This window comes from Branchiostoma floridae, chromosome 11, assembly GCF_000003815.2.
Source record: "Branchiostoma floridae strain S238N-H82 chromosome 11, Bfl_VNyyK, whole genome shotgun sequence".
NCBI lineage: Eukaryota > Metazoa > Chordata > Leptocardii > Amphioxiformes > Branchiostomatidae > Branchiostoma > Branchiostoma floridae.
The window spans coordinates 21,548,561-21,566,478 of record NC_049989.1 but is presented as its reverse complement, the minus strand read 5'-3'; the positions used below and the strand labels follow the sequence as shown (position 1 = coordinate 21,566,478).

The 17,918-nt window shown below is 48.9% G+C and overlaps 1 protein-coding gene across 1 annotated transcript in view; it reads left to right on the top strand.

Moving 5' to 3' along the window:
* The window catches only part of LOC118425948 (mesocentin-like), a 43,657-nt gene that overhangs the window by 9,284 nt on the left and 16,455 nt on the right, over positions 1 to 17,918 (top strand). The window contains exons 4-6 of the mRNA XM_035835119.1: positions 5,293 to 5,424; positions 8,173 to 8,327; positions 9,600 to 9,738. Of these exons, the coding sequence (XP_035691012.1) occupies positions 5,293 to 5,424; positions 8,173 to 8,327; positions 9,600 to 9,738 (426 nt within the window). The remainder of the gene's footprint in view (positions 1 to 5,292; positions 5,425 to 8,172; positions 8,328 to 9,599; positions 9,739 to 17,918) is intronic.

Sequence of the window (17,918 nt, the reverse complement as noted above, 5' to 3'; positions counted from 1 at the left end):
GGAGGGAAAATCAGGCCCAGTGTCGTTCCAGTGAGCGTCGATCTGGCAGCCTATTCACCAGGCATGGGGGGGCCCTGATTCGTGAAACACTCACGCTCCGGCCCGTGGCTCTGACCTCCAGCCCTAATCCAAACCATATACACAGCCAGGACCTTACCTTAGACCTTACAGACTCTTCTGACTAGAACAGAAACAGTTAAACTGCACGGCTAACGTCCAATACACCCCACACAGGAAATGGGAGGGTGGGTGGGTGGGTGCAGGGAGACCACCGAAGCACCTGTATTGTGATTTTCATCCGCTTGGAGATTACGGGAGGATTCAGACAATCCCCTCTATCCGTGCGCTTAAACGTTTTCCGTCACTCTCTCTAATGCTATCCACAACATCTCTAAGCTCTGGTTTCCATATGTGGCCCGTCTCCTGGCAGCTCGCGCCGCGGCGGTCTATTCTTTCCCGCCGCTTGGCACGGTAGCCGAGAGTGTGAGGAAGATACAGGCGTGCTATGGCAATGTGTGCTATATTTCAAATAAACGGACGAATTCGCGTTTATTGTTTTAGTGAAGAAGTTGACCCTAGCTCCCTCCCCGCGGGTCGGCAGCCCGAGCGAATCATCCCCGGCGCGCGCCGTGCGTTCGTCTTAGGATAACGGCACGCTTCCACAAAGGGGCCGGTCGGGAACGAAAAGCAGGATATAAAGGACAACAAAACACAGAAAGCGTACAGTAATTAGTCCTGAGCATAAGCATATTAAAAATGGAGATGGGCGCCACCCTACGCATCTGTTACTGATGTACGGGCAACTTTAACTTAAACTTTCAATTATCATATTCCTTGATAAAAACTTGTATTTGTCGTTTCCGGAAACATACCGGTCGGGCCCGGTTTAGAAATGTGACCGCAGGCTAAACAAGCTGACTAACAGGATTGGCGGAAGAGTTATCCGGAGAGAGGAGATACCTGTTGTAGATAAATCTTTTGTGGTTCGATCGCAAAATTTGGGCATTCCTGGGGGACTACCGTGTAGTTGTCTAATCTCCAAGCAGATTCTACAATGGCATAAGATAGTACCAAACTGGCCAAGGAGTGTAGTTAGTCAAGAGGTGTCCATTTGCCGGTAGCGAAACTCACTCCTAAGCCGGCTTCACTCCTCTGCCAGCTTTTGATACTATCTTATGCTACCGTAGGATCTGCTTGGAGATTAGTATTTGTCCAGAACATTAAGATGCCTTGTCATTGAAAATGCTGTCTTAGATCCTTGTCGCTGGTTAGCAGCTGTCATAGCCTGCTTGAAGATTCCATGACATCTGAATCGTGCGACGGTCTACGACGAATGTGATCATATCCTACGACATGTCCAGTTGACACTTGCTTGGCCACGATTTAGACTTCCGTACAAGACCTGCGGTGTAAACGAAAAGACAGCTAAGGATTGACAGCAGAAATTCTAGTTTCTTCATGTCGTATCACAGGATAATGAAGACCAGAAGACGTCGCCTTTACAGACGTCACCGACAACACGCCGTTTTATGGAAACGGTTTTTATGCCGTGTCGTAAGTCTGAAGTAGTGCCTGTCGTGTTGGTAGCTATAGACAGGTCCAACTGTCAAACCAGAAGTCGGCCACTTTATCACTTAATAACAGATCTCCTCAGAGATCCCATCTCAGTCGACACAGAAGTCGTCTTCTGTTTTCTCCGCTACTTTCTGGTCATTTTCGGCTTTCCTTCACCTGTTTCAATTACCTGTGCAACAAATGCCCCCCCCCTCCCCCCCCCCCCCGAAAAACGCACACAGCAATTTATGGGTCCCAATAACCCCTGTTAGACATAGATGAATGGGGCAGACACAGACCTACAGCGACGAAAGGGGGGTAGAAAACACCAGTATGTGTGTGGGGAGGAGGGAGGGGGGATGCATAGTAGGATTTGGCAAAATTAGGATGGATATTTTGCCAGGAGAGTCAAATCCACGGTTTTCCGCAATGTCACATTTATCCGGGGACCGGTCGGGCTGTTTTTGGAAACGATCTAGAAATATAATGCCCATGAGTCATGACTATTCTCTTTACGTCTTGTGTAGTTTGGTGTCTATCATATCATGCGTTTCGTTCCCGGAAGCCGGGCCCCATGTTGGAAATTTGACCTATTTAAATCTTACCACAACTCAGCCAGCATAGGTAATCTGGTCAATGAAATGATCTCTATATAACCTCCTTGGTCTGGTGGAGGCTCGGAAAACAGAGTTAGCTAGTTGATGGGAGCCCAGGTTAGACAGATACGAGCGGGGAGGGAACCCAGCCCCGGAGCGACTAGAATCTGTCCAATCCTGGCCGGTCTGGCTGTTCCTCCCGTCTGGATGCCGCACAACTCACGGTGTAGAACAGGTGCATCGCCATGGATCACGGCAGTCCCTGTCTCCCGGCCCCGCGCATGACGTCGATCACTCCTCTGTATGAGGTTAAAACGTTTAATCACATCCAATTAATCAGGGCTAATGAGGTGCACCGCAAGAGAGGCTGGGTGGTCGGGCCGGTCGCGGGGCCGGTCCTGACGCGAATCGGCCGCTCCCGGACAGATAATAGGAACAAGAGACCGCAGAGGCGGTGAATGTGGACGGCATTAGCGGCTCGGGGACTGGGGCGTGAGATTCCCCTGCAACCGCCGCCTCCTGCGGGCGGGGCTGGCGTACAGCCAAGCCGTGATCAGCCCCACATTGCCGCCGGGGCCGCTGCGCCAGCCGACAAGCCTGCGTGCCCGGCCCCTCCCTCCCGACAGCTCCGAGAGATAGCTATAGCCTCCGACGGGCATTTTTCTCATCAAATACTCGTAGTTTTCCTTTATCTACTGTGTTTTTGGTTAACGTTGTTTGTTGGAGTGTAAAAGCAAGGGTAGGAACCCTGTAGCCTATATCATATGCCCTACCTCTCTCGACTGTGCATGGCGATAGCCTCCTTAACTCCTTTGCAGACAGACTTTGCAGAGTCCGACGGAAATTTTTCTCATCAACTACTCAAATTTTGGAGGGGAAACCTTCCTGCAGCCGGCCTCACCTGGCCAATTATTGCACTTTTTGCGGAATTCTACAATCCGTACCCCTGTACATGTAGCAAGGTCTGGTGGGGGCTAGGACAATCCGTACCCCTGTACATGTAGCAAGGTCTGGTGGGGGCTAGGACAATCCGTACCCCTGTACATGTAGCAAGGTCTGGTGGGGGCTAGGACAATCCGTACCCCTGTACATGTAGCAAGGTCTGGTGGGGGCTAGGACAATCCGTACCCCTGTACAAGGTCTGGTGGGGGCTAGGACAATCCGTACCCCTGTACATGCAGCAAGGTCTGGTGGGGGCTAGGACAATCCGTACCCCTGTACATGTAGCAAGGTCTGGTGGGGGCTAGGACAATCCGTACCCCTGTACATGTAGCAAGGTCTGGTGGGGGCTAGGACAATCCGTACCCCTGTACATGTAGCAAGGTCTGGTGGGGGCTAGGACAATCTGTACCCCTGTACATGTAGCAAGGTCTGGTGGGGGCTAGGACAATCTGTACCCCTGTACATGTAGCAAGGTCTGGTGGGGGCTAGGACAATCTGTACCCCTGTACATGTAGTAAGGTCTGGTGGGGGCTAGGACAATCTGTACCCCTGTACATGTAGCAAGGTCTGGTGGGGGCTAGGACAATCTGTACCCCTGTACATGTAGCAAGGTCTGGTGGGTGCTAGGACAATATGTACCCCTGTACATGTAGCAAGGTCTGGTGGGGGCTAGGACAATCCGTACCCCTGTACATGCAGCAAGGTCTGGTGGGGGCTAGGCGGAATTCTACAATCCGTACCCCTGTACATGTAGCAAGGTCTGGTGGGGGCTAGGCGGAATTCTACAATCCGTACCCCTGTACATGTAGTAAGGTCTGGTGGGGGCTAGGACAATCCGTACCGCTGTACATGTAGCAAGGTCTGGTGGGGGCTAGGACAATCCGTACCCCTGTACATGTAGCAAGGTCTGGTGGGGGCTAGGCGGAATTCTACAATCCGTACCCCTGTACATGTAGGGGGCTAGGAGGCTGCCCTAGCTGTCTCGCACCTGGGACCACTTTCTAGGGACAACATACCTTCGATGAAATTTTACCACGTACACCTAGCCTCCTTTGCAGACTGCGAACGGGACGGGCTTTTATTTCATTGAGTGTGTGTGTGTGTGTTTTTTTTGGGGGGGGGGGGAGGGGCTAGTTTCAAAGATGGAGTTTCCAGGCGGGCCGAAAACTACCTTTCTTGGCAAACTCGCTTTCTCGGCATTAGAGAACATACGCCAGTTTTTAAACCAGCACCATGAAATAAAAGCTGCGAAGGAGGCTAACAGCCACCCCCACTATTAGCCTCCACCAGGCCTTCCTACGGGGATCGTAGAATTCGGCAAAAAAAAAAAAATCGGGAAATTGGCCAGGGGAGTCAGTCCGCGTTTAGGTTCATGCTTCCCCTCAGGATGGTAGCAGAACTCCCCTGGCAAATTATTCTCCCTATAATGGCCAGCGTAGTCAGTCTGGTAGAGACTAGGACTAGGACAGTACCCTGGCGCTCGCCTGGTCCCACTTTCCCCGCCGCTGCACCCGCGCTACCCCGTGAGCTCACGTTGAGGCGGCGGGGAAGGTTACGGGTGATATGAGCCGATCCTGCGCCGCATTAATCATAATGACGATATCATCAGGACCAGGCACAGCGCCGAGTTGTGAAGTACCGCCGCAGTGGGATGGGGAAGGGGGGCGTTAGAGGACACAGCCAGGCGGTAATGTGATGGGACGGTATCCTAGTAGTATCTGTCCAAGGACATTATGTAAAGATGGCTTCCCTTTAGTGTGCTCGGCCTGTCCTGGTGGCGATCGTTATACCAGGTAACAAGGTAAACTTCAGCCCCTCCCACTGCAGTATATCCCAGGGCTATTAAAGTCGTATCAGGTTTTAATGTATCTGCTGTATAACACTGTATGTACTTTGTACTGGAGTATTGCTATTTCCTCAGCGATGCCCACCTGTGCGGACTGGAAGCGAGTTGTGTGTGTCTGTGTGTGTGTGTGTGTGTGTGTGTGTACACGGTTGTGTGTGTGTCTGTGTGTGTGTGTGTGTGTACATGTGTGTGTGTGTGTGTGTGTGTGTCTATGTGTATACTGTATACTGTATACTGTAAACTCGCTCACTCGGTGGCTTTATTCGATGGTTATAGCAAAGGACCAGGCGTTATGACACCATATACACTTCGGGGTGGGTCATTAACCCTTAATTGTTTGCTATATTTCCCCAGTGATGCCGACCTGTGCGGACTGGAAGCGTGCTGGGTTCAAGCGAAGCGGGAACTACACGCTGGACCCGGACAGTCCCACCTGCGGAGTGGAGCCCTTCGAGATCTACTGCGACATGCAGGACTGCACCACAGGTGAGAACAATAGGCAGGTGAGACCAGCACACCTGTACAACAGGTGAAAACAGTAGTGGCTAAGGAACTGTGCAGGATAGGTAAGAACAATAGAAATACGATAGGAACAATAGGTCTTCAATGGGTTATAAAAGTAGGCCTGTAGAACAGGTAAAAACAATAGTACGCCAAAAAGCAGTTACTGAAGCAACTGGATTTGATTTTGGAAACGGACAGACGTTTCAGACAGCCATCCGGTGACCTTCGTCAGTGACACTGGTCTGGTCTTTAGGCCCCTATGAAAGTAAGAACGGTAGGTCTACACAACAGGTGAGAGCAGTAAAGGTGTAATACAGGTAAGAGCAATAGCCTCGGATGACAGCTAGTCAAGCTGTACAACAAGTAAAAAGTCATGTAAGGACGAAACGTGGCCTGAGTTGTGCATGTGGGGAGGGCAGGATGTAGGACCTGCCTTGACCCCATGTCAGGTTTCACCTGACCTGTACAGAGACAGATGTGTCTTAACGAAAGTCAGGCTATTCTCTGCCTCGTGTTGTTGTGACGGCGGGACAGGGGTGCCTAGGTCAGGGTTAGTAGATATCAGTAGCCAGGTATGGGAAATAGATAGTTGGTTAGTTTGATAGTTTGTTATCAAGAAAATTTCCAAAACTATCAACAACCTCTAGTATTTGTCGGTGGTGAGCAACTATTGGTCCAAAGAAGAAGTGACTTAATTGGTGGAACAGATGTAGACTCAGATAATCGAGAAATTTCCATTTTAGATTATGCATTGGTATATAAAAAATGCACGCTGTCATCAATCGGTATGATACAGGTGTGAATTTGAGCAGTCATTACAGCTGCAGAGTGTCCAGACCACTTCAGCAGCAGAACTTACACAGTGGACTACTACTATGTGACAAGTCAGAGGTTTTATTAGCACGTAAAGATATTTGGTCCCAACTTTTGAAATGATTCTTATATTCCTTTGGAGTGTCTATTATGGTTATCTTCGATAAGATGACAAGGTGAAACTGAGATCTGCATCAAACGCTGTGTTCGCGTCACAAATAGTCAAGTACGACGTACAGGGGTACAGGAGAGAGAAAGAAAGGCATCTCTGTACCGTTGAAATATGAAATGTGTATTTGAACAGACGAAGAAGATAGAGAGAGAAAGGCATCTCTGTGCCGTTGAAATATGAAATGTGTATTTGAGCAGACGAAGAAGATAGAGAGAGAAAGGCATCTCCGTGCCGTTGAAAAACGAATTGTGTATTGAGCAGACTAAGGAGAGAGAAAGGCCGTTGAAATGAAATTTGAATTGTGTATTTGAGCAGACCAAAGAGAGAGAGAGGCATCTCTGTGCCGGTGAAATATGAATTGTGTATTTGAGCAAACCGTGCGGCACTCAGCACGACGTCGCACCTTGAACGCCCTGAGAAAACCCGATCCGCGCGAGGCCGGCACGCCGTCCCGGGAAGGCCTCGGCGAGAACACGTTCCTGACCCGCCGCCGTCCCGGGAAGGGCTCGGTGCGAACACGTTCCTGACCCGCCCGGCTAGAGGTTCCAGATGCGATTATTAGCGGAGGCAGGCGGGTGAGGAGAGAACCCCTCTCCTGATGATGTCTCCCCGGGCGCGACGCGTTCCCAGGCTTTTCCTGACCAGGCACGTTCAAGTTCACTTCTCCGTGGTTTTTACAGATGTACTTCATTTAAGTGTTTGCTCTGGGGCGGCGGCCGAGCCCAAACAAACCCGTCCGCGGAGACCGCGCCGCCATTTTCAGCACTGGAGAAGGTCAGGCCTGTGGTCTTTGGCACGCCAAAGCGAATCCTCCCCTCCATGACTTAGTCTCGGTACTACGAGCCCACCTGAAGCTGAACGCGTCCAGATGTAGATCCTTCACCTGTCTCTCTGTGTGGCGCGTCAGGAGGTCAGGACTCTAATCCTCAGAAAATCCACTCCCGAAATGCGGGAAGTCCTCATAGCTAAGGGGAGGTGGGGATTTACTAACTCGCCGGGGGAAAAGTTCGCCTAAATCTTGAAGTTGTTCCAACGTCCCTGTAACCATAATCCCGACTGTTAAAGTCGTTATTACCGTTCAAGACTCTATATAGCTATACGGTCGTAAATATTTATACCCCCGACTCTCAGCTCTGCCAAGTTATTACTCAAAATTCTCTTTGAAAAAATGCTCATACTTTATGCCTGTCTAGCTACTTGGATCTGATCCCAGTTTTAAGCCCTTAATATTAAGGACTTCGGGCCTACATTCTCACGAATGGTATTTTCTACTGTTCGGAATATTTGATTTATCAACATTACTCAGATATCTTCTCAAAATGTAATCACTTCTTCCTTGGGCAAATCAGACCACCCCAAACACGGAACTCTCAGTCCTGCAAGCATCCAACCACCTGTTGTAATGTTTATGATATCAGCTTATTTTGCTTGAAATAAAAGTAGTGTTGTAATCCACACCGTGGCTATGGCACAGACAGTTGCAGCTACTCCTTGGCAGAAGATTTTGAGTTTCGAATCCTTCTTCTTCTTCATCGTGTTGATCATTATCTAACGTCCTAACCGGCAATGGACGTCCCTAACCGCAGTTAAGTGCTCATTTCTACCTGAGTAAAATGAGGAAAGTCGTGTTGAGTGCCTTTCCCAAGGGCACAAGATCGGTGACATGGAATGATTTGAACCCTGGACCTCTGAGTTCTGGATCCGTTAAGCCACGTGATCTCACAACTTCTTCCCTCCCTCCCCAGGAGTAACCGTGATCCACCACGACAGCGAGGACCGGACGCTGGTGCAGGGCTGTGAGGAACCCGGATGTTTCTCACAGCAAATAAACTACGAGATCTCCATGGCGCAGATCCGGGCTCTGATGGCGCGATCCAGCAGCTGCGAACAGTACATCCGGGTAAGTGTCTCACACGTCAATCATCAGAGACATCATTGACTTTATTCGAATTGCAACAGCGACAATACAATGTGGACACTAGACAGCTAACTAGCTGATATCTTTAGCGAAATCTAATATTGATAGCTTAGATATGGCAAGGGGGCAAGATGTGTCCATGAGTAGTCTCTACCAGACTCCGGATCGCTGGAAAATCGTAGAAATGGAATAATAGAGAAGTAAACCGGCTAGAGAAATATAGACGGCTAGCGTGCTGTTCCCTAGCCGGCTATATTCCTCTGGCCGGCTTACTCCTCTATCTATTCCATTTCTACGATTTTCCAGCGATCCGAAGTCTGGTAGAGACTAGTCCTTGAAAACTCGTTTAACGAAAGGGAAAAAAAGGAAGAAATAAAATACCCGATCTGTCAAAGGTCTTTCACTCATGCAGAGGTTACATTTCCAAATGGCCCAACTGGGCTGTTGGAGGGAACGAAAAATTAAACATGAATATCAACACATATACACAAATCATGCTCGTGACTAATTATAAACAACGTTTTGCTTGTTCTGTTCAACTTTTGCTGTATTTTATACCAAGCCTTTCTTTACCTCAACCTGGCTGGCTGGACGCAGTTTGGACGTGTGGCTCCAACAAAAAAAGTAACATATAATCACCCATAAGTTTTTCCCAATCATCTCTCAATGTTCTCAATGTTAGTCACTCTTCAGTTGCCCACCCTCTGCGTCTGAAGAATAGCGCTCTAGACGTTAGATCCTGCTAACACCAAATCAACAAGTGATGGAAGAATTAAAACATTCAAACATTCAGGACCTTTCTGCGACTTTGGCCCCATCACTCCCAACCAAGTTACATCGGCGGTGGTTTGAAAGTATCCTGGAATCCACCCTAGTTACCTCCAGTTCTCTACTCTGGGTCGCATCCAAGAATATGACTTTCACCGATTCTGATTTCTCTAAATTTATAGTCGACTGTTGTAGACGACTTTCAAAGACTAGTAGGCAATCTTGCGGACCAAATCACAACCACAGATGACCTCGCTCCCAACTTGGATCCCAGCGTAGATTATTCAGATGAAGACCATATTCGGCTATGTGTGTAGGGGCTTAAAACAACTTCCAACCATGGTCTAGAAAAGTTTGGAGGCCATGGATGGATATGTGAGATTGGGGCCTTGAACTAAGACTTACACATTGCCAAATTTTCGGCCACAACCACGACCGTCTTCAGTGCGACTGACCCAGGTTAACACGTGACCTTCTCCGTTCTAGTACGAGTGTTACGGCTCAGTGCTGTTGCATGACGGTCAGAACGAACCCTTCGGCTGGTGGGTGTCACGTGACGGCCAGAAGATGACGTACTGGGGCGGAGCCGAGCCCGGCAGCAACAAGTGCGCATGCGGAGAACAAGGTGGGTGGGACGTTTCCATAGCAACACGTCATAGATGTTCCTTCCACCACACCCCCTCCCTCTGCGCCTGTAGTGTCACCAGAGACAGCGCTATTCCCCCTATTACCCGCTGAGAATGGCGAGTGAAAATGTTTTGTAGTAGCAGTGAAGGGACACCAAAGCAAGCAAAGAGCGCACAAACTTTCCTCGTGTCATCCATTATGTCATGGATATCTTCATCGCTTAACATTGTCATTGTTGTATTTATGTATTATAAGACGATGTTCATGTATAGTAACAAAGTTGCACCTGTACATAGTTGCATGTAAGGCACTTCACGATTTTACAATATACGGCAACACGACCACTGCTTCTGTAATAACAATAACCGCAGATAATATATGGATGTCTTACGAATATCATCTCACACTAGTAGAAAACTTGTAAGAGAATCCATAGTCTCGTTCTTTTAAAGATCGGCTTTAGATTTACCGTAGTAGTCACTGGAGGAGAAACTTTCTATTCATAGGAAATGTGTTTTCATTAATAGAAATCACTTTAGAGGAAATTGCAGGCATCTTTGGCAGAAGGTTCAAGTTATGTCGTTACATATATTATTCTGAAGTGGCAGTTCTTATTGTCGGCTCACACGTGACCGAGGCAGTGCCAGTTGCTTATCTGGCAGCTCTTATTGCCAGCTCTTTGTCCAGGCTCTGCGCAGAGCTGTCTGTGCCAAATTTAAAGCATCTGCTTTGAGGAGGTCCTGTATTCCTGGCAGCTGGTATGAAGCTTGCACGTGTTCTGCGCTGCAGCTGTCAGGTGCAACTCAGTCAACGTTAAACTCTAAATTGTTTGTTTGAATATTTATCTTTTCATGTAAGCTCAATTCGACCTGCTGGTCGTTTTTCGTCGAGGCCATGAGGGAAGAGTCAGATAAATATAACAGAGATGTAGTTATACATGGTAGACAACACGTAGTAGTGCAAAAAGCTAGTTCGTTTTCGTCATTGCTATTACATCAAGTCAGATTTGGAGCCGTAAGTGTGTCTGGCGGTAGGTTGTTCCAGACATTGGGTCAACGGTAGGCTATCGATCTTCTGGGGGTCTCTGGCTTAGGTTTTGGGACGACCAGCTGACTGCCTGTGATTTGTTTGGTCGTCCGTGTTCATTTTGACGATGTCTGGGCAGATATCAGTAGCGGGACGCCTCTCAGCACATCCCCTGGCCTTTAGCCTCGTCTCGGCGAGAAGCTTGTCGTGTTGACACAAGCGGAGTGTCAGCATCGGACCACACACCCCCTCCACACGTACCCAGACTGTAGCCAGGGCCGGCGGAGAATCTGTTCGGCAGCCAAGGCAGGTCTTCCCGAGGACCTTGGTTACACACTCCTTGAGGCTGTCATGCAGGGAGAGTTTGCCGGTCTAGCTAGGCTGGCACACTCTCAGGGAACACCTGTATATCTTGGCTGCCGAACAGATTTCTGCCGGCACCGACTTAAGTCTGGTTTTCCTGGGTTCTCCACAGGGCGGCACGTGGGGAGGACACGGCCTGTTGGAAGTCAACGTGATCTCTGGCCAGTTTAGCGCACCAATCTTCTACTTGTAATGACAGGGAAGTAAGACACAGGTTCATATTACCGGGGAAATTCCTCTAGCTCTTTTCGACAGGCACAATGAACAACGAACCAGGGCTTAACGTCCTTTCTAGCAGCATGCGTGCATGTCGCACCCAATTGTAGCCAGGGCAACAAGACCGATGTTACTTACCGGCCAGAATACAGCTCAGTTGATGTCAGGCCAGTTATGTTCTACTTGTAATGACTGAGAAGGCAGACACTGTGTACAGTATGGACAGGTTCATATTACCTCGGAAATTGCTCTAGCTCCTTTTGACAGACACAACGAACAATCAATGGACCATTGCTCAACGTCCCTTCTTATTTGATAAAGGACTACGACCCTTTCCAGTAGCATGCGTGCATGTCGCGTCTAATTGTAGCCAGGGCAACAAGACTAATGTTATTTACCTGCAAGAATACAGGCCAGGTCGCAACTGCTGCTTTTACTGCCCCCCTCCCAACACAAATTAACGATGTCAGATACAGCTATAGACCCCTGATGAGTGGGCTGAGACATTTGGGTTGAGGCCAACCTTGACCGATATCCGCAGGCCTTTCTTCTCAACCTACAGTTGTAGGTGTCTTATCTTACTCCGTCTCTGGAGCAGTGGGGTTCTTTAAGCTTCCCAACACTCGTCGTCAAGGACATCATCAGATGTACCCTCTTCTCGACCAGGGATGTTATAGGCATTAGACCATTGATGTCAGAAAGCAATGTAGCACTACTACTTCTACTACTACTACTACTACTACTACTATGTAGGTCTCGGCATCAGTTTGCTTTGATTTTGTCTTCGAACAAGCAGATTAGTCACAGTGGCAGGCAGAATCCCACCGTTTCCAAAATGTCGTGTGATTATAGTGGTTCAGTGTTGTGTAATTGGTCGTAAGTGGTCTGGTCAATACGGATAGACGTCAGGAACCCCATTATGCCCAGACATGCATCTACAGAGAGGTTTGGCCGAGTGTGAATACAGTGGTTTCTCATTTTCGGAATTTTCTCTTCAATCAATCAACTTTGCAGGCAAAGCACAAGAATTACGTTCATTTACATTGTTCTGAATGAGCTAGAAGGAGTGTGTGTGTGTGTGTAACCACGCTGTTGATACTCCACGAACCGACATAGTATAGTATGGTAATAGCAACGTGTCCAAACACTACAGATTAGACATGTAGTGTTGATCTCTTGACCCTCCGCATGTTTGGAATGCGCCCTCCCCACCTCAGGTCTACCGTACGGCACCTTTGTTGTTCTCATGTGAGGGATTGTTCCAATGGTCGTCTGTATTGCTCTGAGTGAGCTGAAGTGCGTGTGAGGGCAGCCACGCTTTCAACATTCTACATTTCTAATACCACTACAGTACAAATTATAAATGTAGAACGTATCTCTTGACCAGTTTCATTTGCAAGCCTGTGGCTTGAACTAGACTTCCCCTGACCTTATGTCTACCGCATGACATACGCAGAATGACTAGAATAATTCTCCAGGCCGTCTGGATGTTTGCACTTGAACCACCTCCGAACTCGGGTCTCCCCGACCAGAGGTGAGGCGAGTCCACGGTCCCCGCGGCGGTGTCTCCACATTACCCGGTACGTGAGTTTGTCAGCTTCGCTTCCTGCCCAGACCTACAAGCATGCCGAGCCCCTCGGCGTGTCCGCCGCCTGATGGACGGACTGTCTTCACCGTGTGGACACTAGGACATGCCTCCGAATATTTACACATGCACGGAATGGGCTTAGCTGTCTGAGAATCGTCTTTATTAAGTCTGTGAATCCATGTTCATGCGATAGACCACGAGGAACAACATACAACTTCTGCCAACATCATGTTCAGTTTATAAATATCTATAAATTGTGACACAATGTCACATTCGGGATGCTGATAATTACAGCCATCCTGTCATCAATGAGGGTCGTTTGTCACGAAAGTTGTACCGGATATAGACCACTGTTAAACAACGGCAAGTCTTACTATGATGTTCTTGTACTATCTGGAGTTCATGACCAGTTTCAGAGACCAGACGACATCGCTAACCCCAGCCGTCTGTCCCAGAGTGTGTATCGTCTATTCTCCGTGCGCCTGATTCTAACCGGGGCACAACACACGTTGCCTCTAATGACTAACAACCTACGGTTGGACGGTACAAGTCATATCCGCGACTGTCGTAAGGTTTAAGGCACAACGTCTGTCATCTCTGATGTCACTTTACGCCTCTTTAGTGTCCCTTTACGCCTCTTTGGTGTCCCTTAACGTCTCTTCGGTGTTCCTTTACGCCTGGTTGGTGTCCCTTTGCGCCGACGTCTCCTGCGGCAAACGACATGTATGATTCCCACTGTGAACCAAACATCGCCATGTTTAGGCGAAACGAGGAAACCAGGTGGTCAGGTGGAGGGAACGGAAATTGGAGTTAAAACATTTGGTTTTGTCGCTCGGTAATCAATAAACGCCTACAGGAACTGGTAAAAACCGACGCAACGACAGATCGAAGCTAAGGACTGTTGGTGTAACCGAGGAGGTTGTAACGGTTGGTGTAACGGTTGGTGTGTAACCACTGAGGAGGTTATGTAGGTGGTGTAACCCCTTCCCATCACACACAGGTTACAAGACCTACAAGCGCTGTGTCCTGATGAAGGTGGTCCTTACTCGGGAAGGCGTGCACAGCATTTATGCCTGTATGTTCTTTACTAATTCTCTAACATGCCAGGAGGGCAGCGGAACGGCCACCTCACTGTAAGGGTAACTTCACTAGTGTCTTGTGTCCCGTCTCTGCCACGTTCTATCTTTATCATCCACTGTAAGGTAACATGGGCCAAATTGTCTGTGCATATCCGGGCACTTTTGGTACATCCGGGCACTTTTAATACATCCGGGCTTTTGTCCGTGCACATCCGGGCTATCGCGTTCCGTCGCTCTCCACATCATTGCAAAAATATTGTAAAAGAAAATAGTTCTAAAACTTTTTCATTTCTAGCTGGCAAATATAATGCATGTATAATGGCTAGACAGAATGTATATATAAATCCTGTAGTGTTAAACTAACTGTGAAACCCTGCTCTTGTCACCTTTCCTCCCACCGGCGGCTAGAGAAACACTAGCAACCCGGCCTTTATCGGCGGAATAAATAGTCGTGCTTGTGTAACAGTTCCCCCCGTCAGACCCCCTCCCCAATCCCTGGCCCCGGCTCAGCCATAGTAACCCGTTAATCCGAACAGCATGGCGCAGAGTTCGGGGTCAACATTCACCGTCGCTTCGCCTGCCGGAGTCGGAGCTTCGCGTTGTGGTGTAGATTTGGCTACAGTAACAGTTTCTCCGTTCTCGGGTTCCCACTTTGAGGAAAGACGTACATTTCGTTTCTTAGTATACACCTGCCATTCCTTAAGGGTTTATAGGGAAGGTCGACGTCTTAGCTAAGCTGAGAAATAGACGTTTTATGCCTAGGAAATTACCTGGTACCTGGTAATATTTGCACAACTACCAACTGGCAAAAATGAGCAAAGTTTCGTGGTCACCAAAAATGGGAACATGCAGGTTAAGCTGGTCCCATAGTCTTTATGAGACCGAAGGGGCTGTGTGTTGTTGTCAATCTGTGTCTAGGGCACAGTATTGAGAGGCAGAGACCCGACACTCTCCACAGTGTCATGGGGTGTCTGAAATTGGACTCCTTTACAAAAATGTATGGAGTAATAGTCACGGCTATTGTAGACGCTGAGTATCATCTATGTCCATACGTTTTATCGCATAATTCTCCTTACTTTGAGACCCCCCAGTCGGAATACGGCATGAAGACTGTGCCTGACCCTACTGCTCTCTATCACGGTGCGAGCGGAGGTATGTGAAGGACGTTGTGTTTGGACCACGCCTTGAACGACCGAGACATCACAAGCGCCCTTGCCGTTGGTCACAGGAGGTAGCTAGACTCGAAAAGTGGAACTTTTGGTAAAAAAAAAAAAACTGGTGGTAGTTTGATACCAGCGGTATTTTCACTGGCGATGGGACTTAGTTACATCGCAAGGGTAGTCGGTGAAGACATTCGCACCAGCTGATATGAAAATTGGCCCCTACGGAGAGCCGAAGCTCCCCGGTAATGTCGCTGTGGGCCTTCGTACAGCCCCGCCCCCTTCTCCGCCGGGAGGCCACGGTAGTCGTGAACATGGCTGATGAAAACCTGTTTGCGATTTACTTTTATCGGTCTCGGGCGTCGGACGAAAGGTGTCGGGCAGGGCTTACCCTTTCAAACGTCGCTGCCAACTGATTTCCAATGTAGCCAACATCTGGCAAATAATTCTGTTAGTTTTGGGTAGGAATCACGGGGAGGAGGGTTCGGCTGTCCGCTCTTTCATCGGGAAGGATGATGGCCTAACGTAGACAGGGTGGGCGGCCCCAAGGTCAGGTTCAGAACCTGGCGCCGTGCCAGCAGGACACGGGGGAGGGGTGCCGCCAGGCTACGCTGTCGCACCCAATTCTCACGCCGGTCTTTTGTCGGCATCAGAGGAGACCCAAGCTTAGAAAAACTGCACTGCATTTGATATTACATCTAGGATATCCTCTTTTCCTTCAGATTAGATAATGATGGTAGATTTCCCCTAATTTACTCAGGCAATACAATTTTGATCAAGTTTGATGGGATAGATGATAATGAACGAGTGGTCAGCCTTATCGCCTCCCTCATCGCCCGACATTGATGTTCCGGTAGTTGTAAATTTTTGCTGATTCCGCTCGCCTCCATGTCTTGTTCCAATCAGTAGCTGTCTGAGAGCCCTTCTGTACCGGCCTGTCGTGTGTGAGGCGTCCTGCCAAGTCCATATATCTCTGCGAGACCTTCAGATTTCATGTATCAAATGTAACGTGATTCGCCGTGTGATTATCCCGCCGTTCGGCCCGTGAAACCAGAGAGAGCGGCGTGTGTCCGTGAGAACCGTCCGTGGTTCTGGCGGGGTTTGCTGAAGGTGACGGCTTCAGGAGTCTGTATGGTGTTGATTTAAGATGGCTTACTGTAAAACACCTTATCATGATCCACCTGAAGACCTGTGGAAAAGATAAAGTTCAAGTAAGTAAGCGGCACAGACATTAAGCACACAGACTAGCGGATCACTTCAAATGGCAACGTCACGTATTTTTCTGTTAGAATGCTGCTTTCCGAAAGTAAGAGAGGGGGGAGAGAGAGAGAGAGAGAGAGAGAGAGAGGTGCCGTTTCTAAAATGTTCCTTGACTCTTCCTTGAGTGACACAACGCTGACCAGAGGTGGTCACGCCTTCGTCTCAAGGCTACATGACGGTAGACCTTTGATTTGGGGCCAACCTTTAGCTTTAACGATAGCCAAAGTCCTTTTGCTATGCTGCCACAGGAGAGTGGCTATTCTGTTTTCCAATACCCATGCTCGTCGTTGTCAAAAGCATCATAGGATGCTACTGGAGAATGTGTCTAATGGCGTTTACTAAAGCAACTGGATATAATTTAGGAAACCGTCAGACGTTTCAGATAGCATCTTCTATCTGCCGTCAGACACTGAGGTAATCTTGTTGAACAGCCGTAACCGTAATTGATTTATAAAGAAGGCGAGGACAACGTTTAGATAGTCCAATAGGAAACAAAAGTAAGAAAAAGTCAAGTCCAGGTCGAATCAAATGAGTCAACTAGCTCCTGTCGTTTGAGCACCATGATGAACTAATGTTGTTTCGCGTAGTTGGAGCGTCATCCCCCAAGTACCTGAAAGTTTGATACGCACTGGCAGGCCTCCTTTCCTGTTGGGGAAGCTTGGACCACTCCACGCCCCTCGTCCCTGCCAGTCTGCCATCAGCGTTCGTACCTCAGTCTGTTGTATGGGCCGTGTTTGTCATTGGGCCATGATGAGATACCCAGTAACCAAGGATTCGGGAGAGCACTTTATGAAAATCCATATTGGATAAACTGGTCTGTATTTGTAGATAAATGTTAGTTTCCCAGTAAGTGTTATTTCCACTGGTACCGTGGTGAGTGTTCACATTTCCCTTACCATCCCTGCTGTTCCATGACCTGGCACCTCCCCCGCAGCCTAATGCACACTGCGTCTGCCCTTCCATGATACGGACACCTTCCCCCGCTGTGTGGTTAGTGTAAGGTTCCGGTCCCGCTGGAATGCGGGTATTTCGGAGGTGTGGCGTAACAACGGATTTCGGTAGTCGTGTGTCTGACACGAGCATTAACACTTTAACCAGAACAGCCAAAAATAGCGAGAAACCCCCGTCTGGTCACACAGGCAGACCACAGGCACCTGTTTTTGTGGCTCTCGCTAATTTCTCTCCCATATGGACGGCAACGGGACCTCTTGACACCAGAGAGAGGAGGTCCGGGGTTCACGGGCAACGTCGTTTATTATATCTACTTCGCCTTCAGAGCGCGTTTATTATATCTAGTTCAAAGTAGCAAACTGGAACAGTGTGGCCGGGTAGACACAATATACAAGACCCGTGTGACGTCACGTGCTGGGGTCGCGGCCAGCTGGAGAGGGTCCAACTCAGTTGTCTGTCACATGGTGTTAGTGTGAGGGCCGGGCGGGGGCCGTGTGTCGGTGAGGGGGGGGGGTGCCGGAGTAGGGGCCGGCGT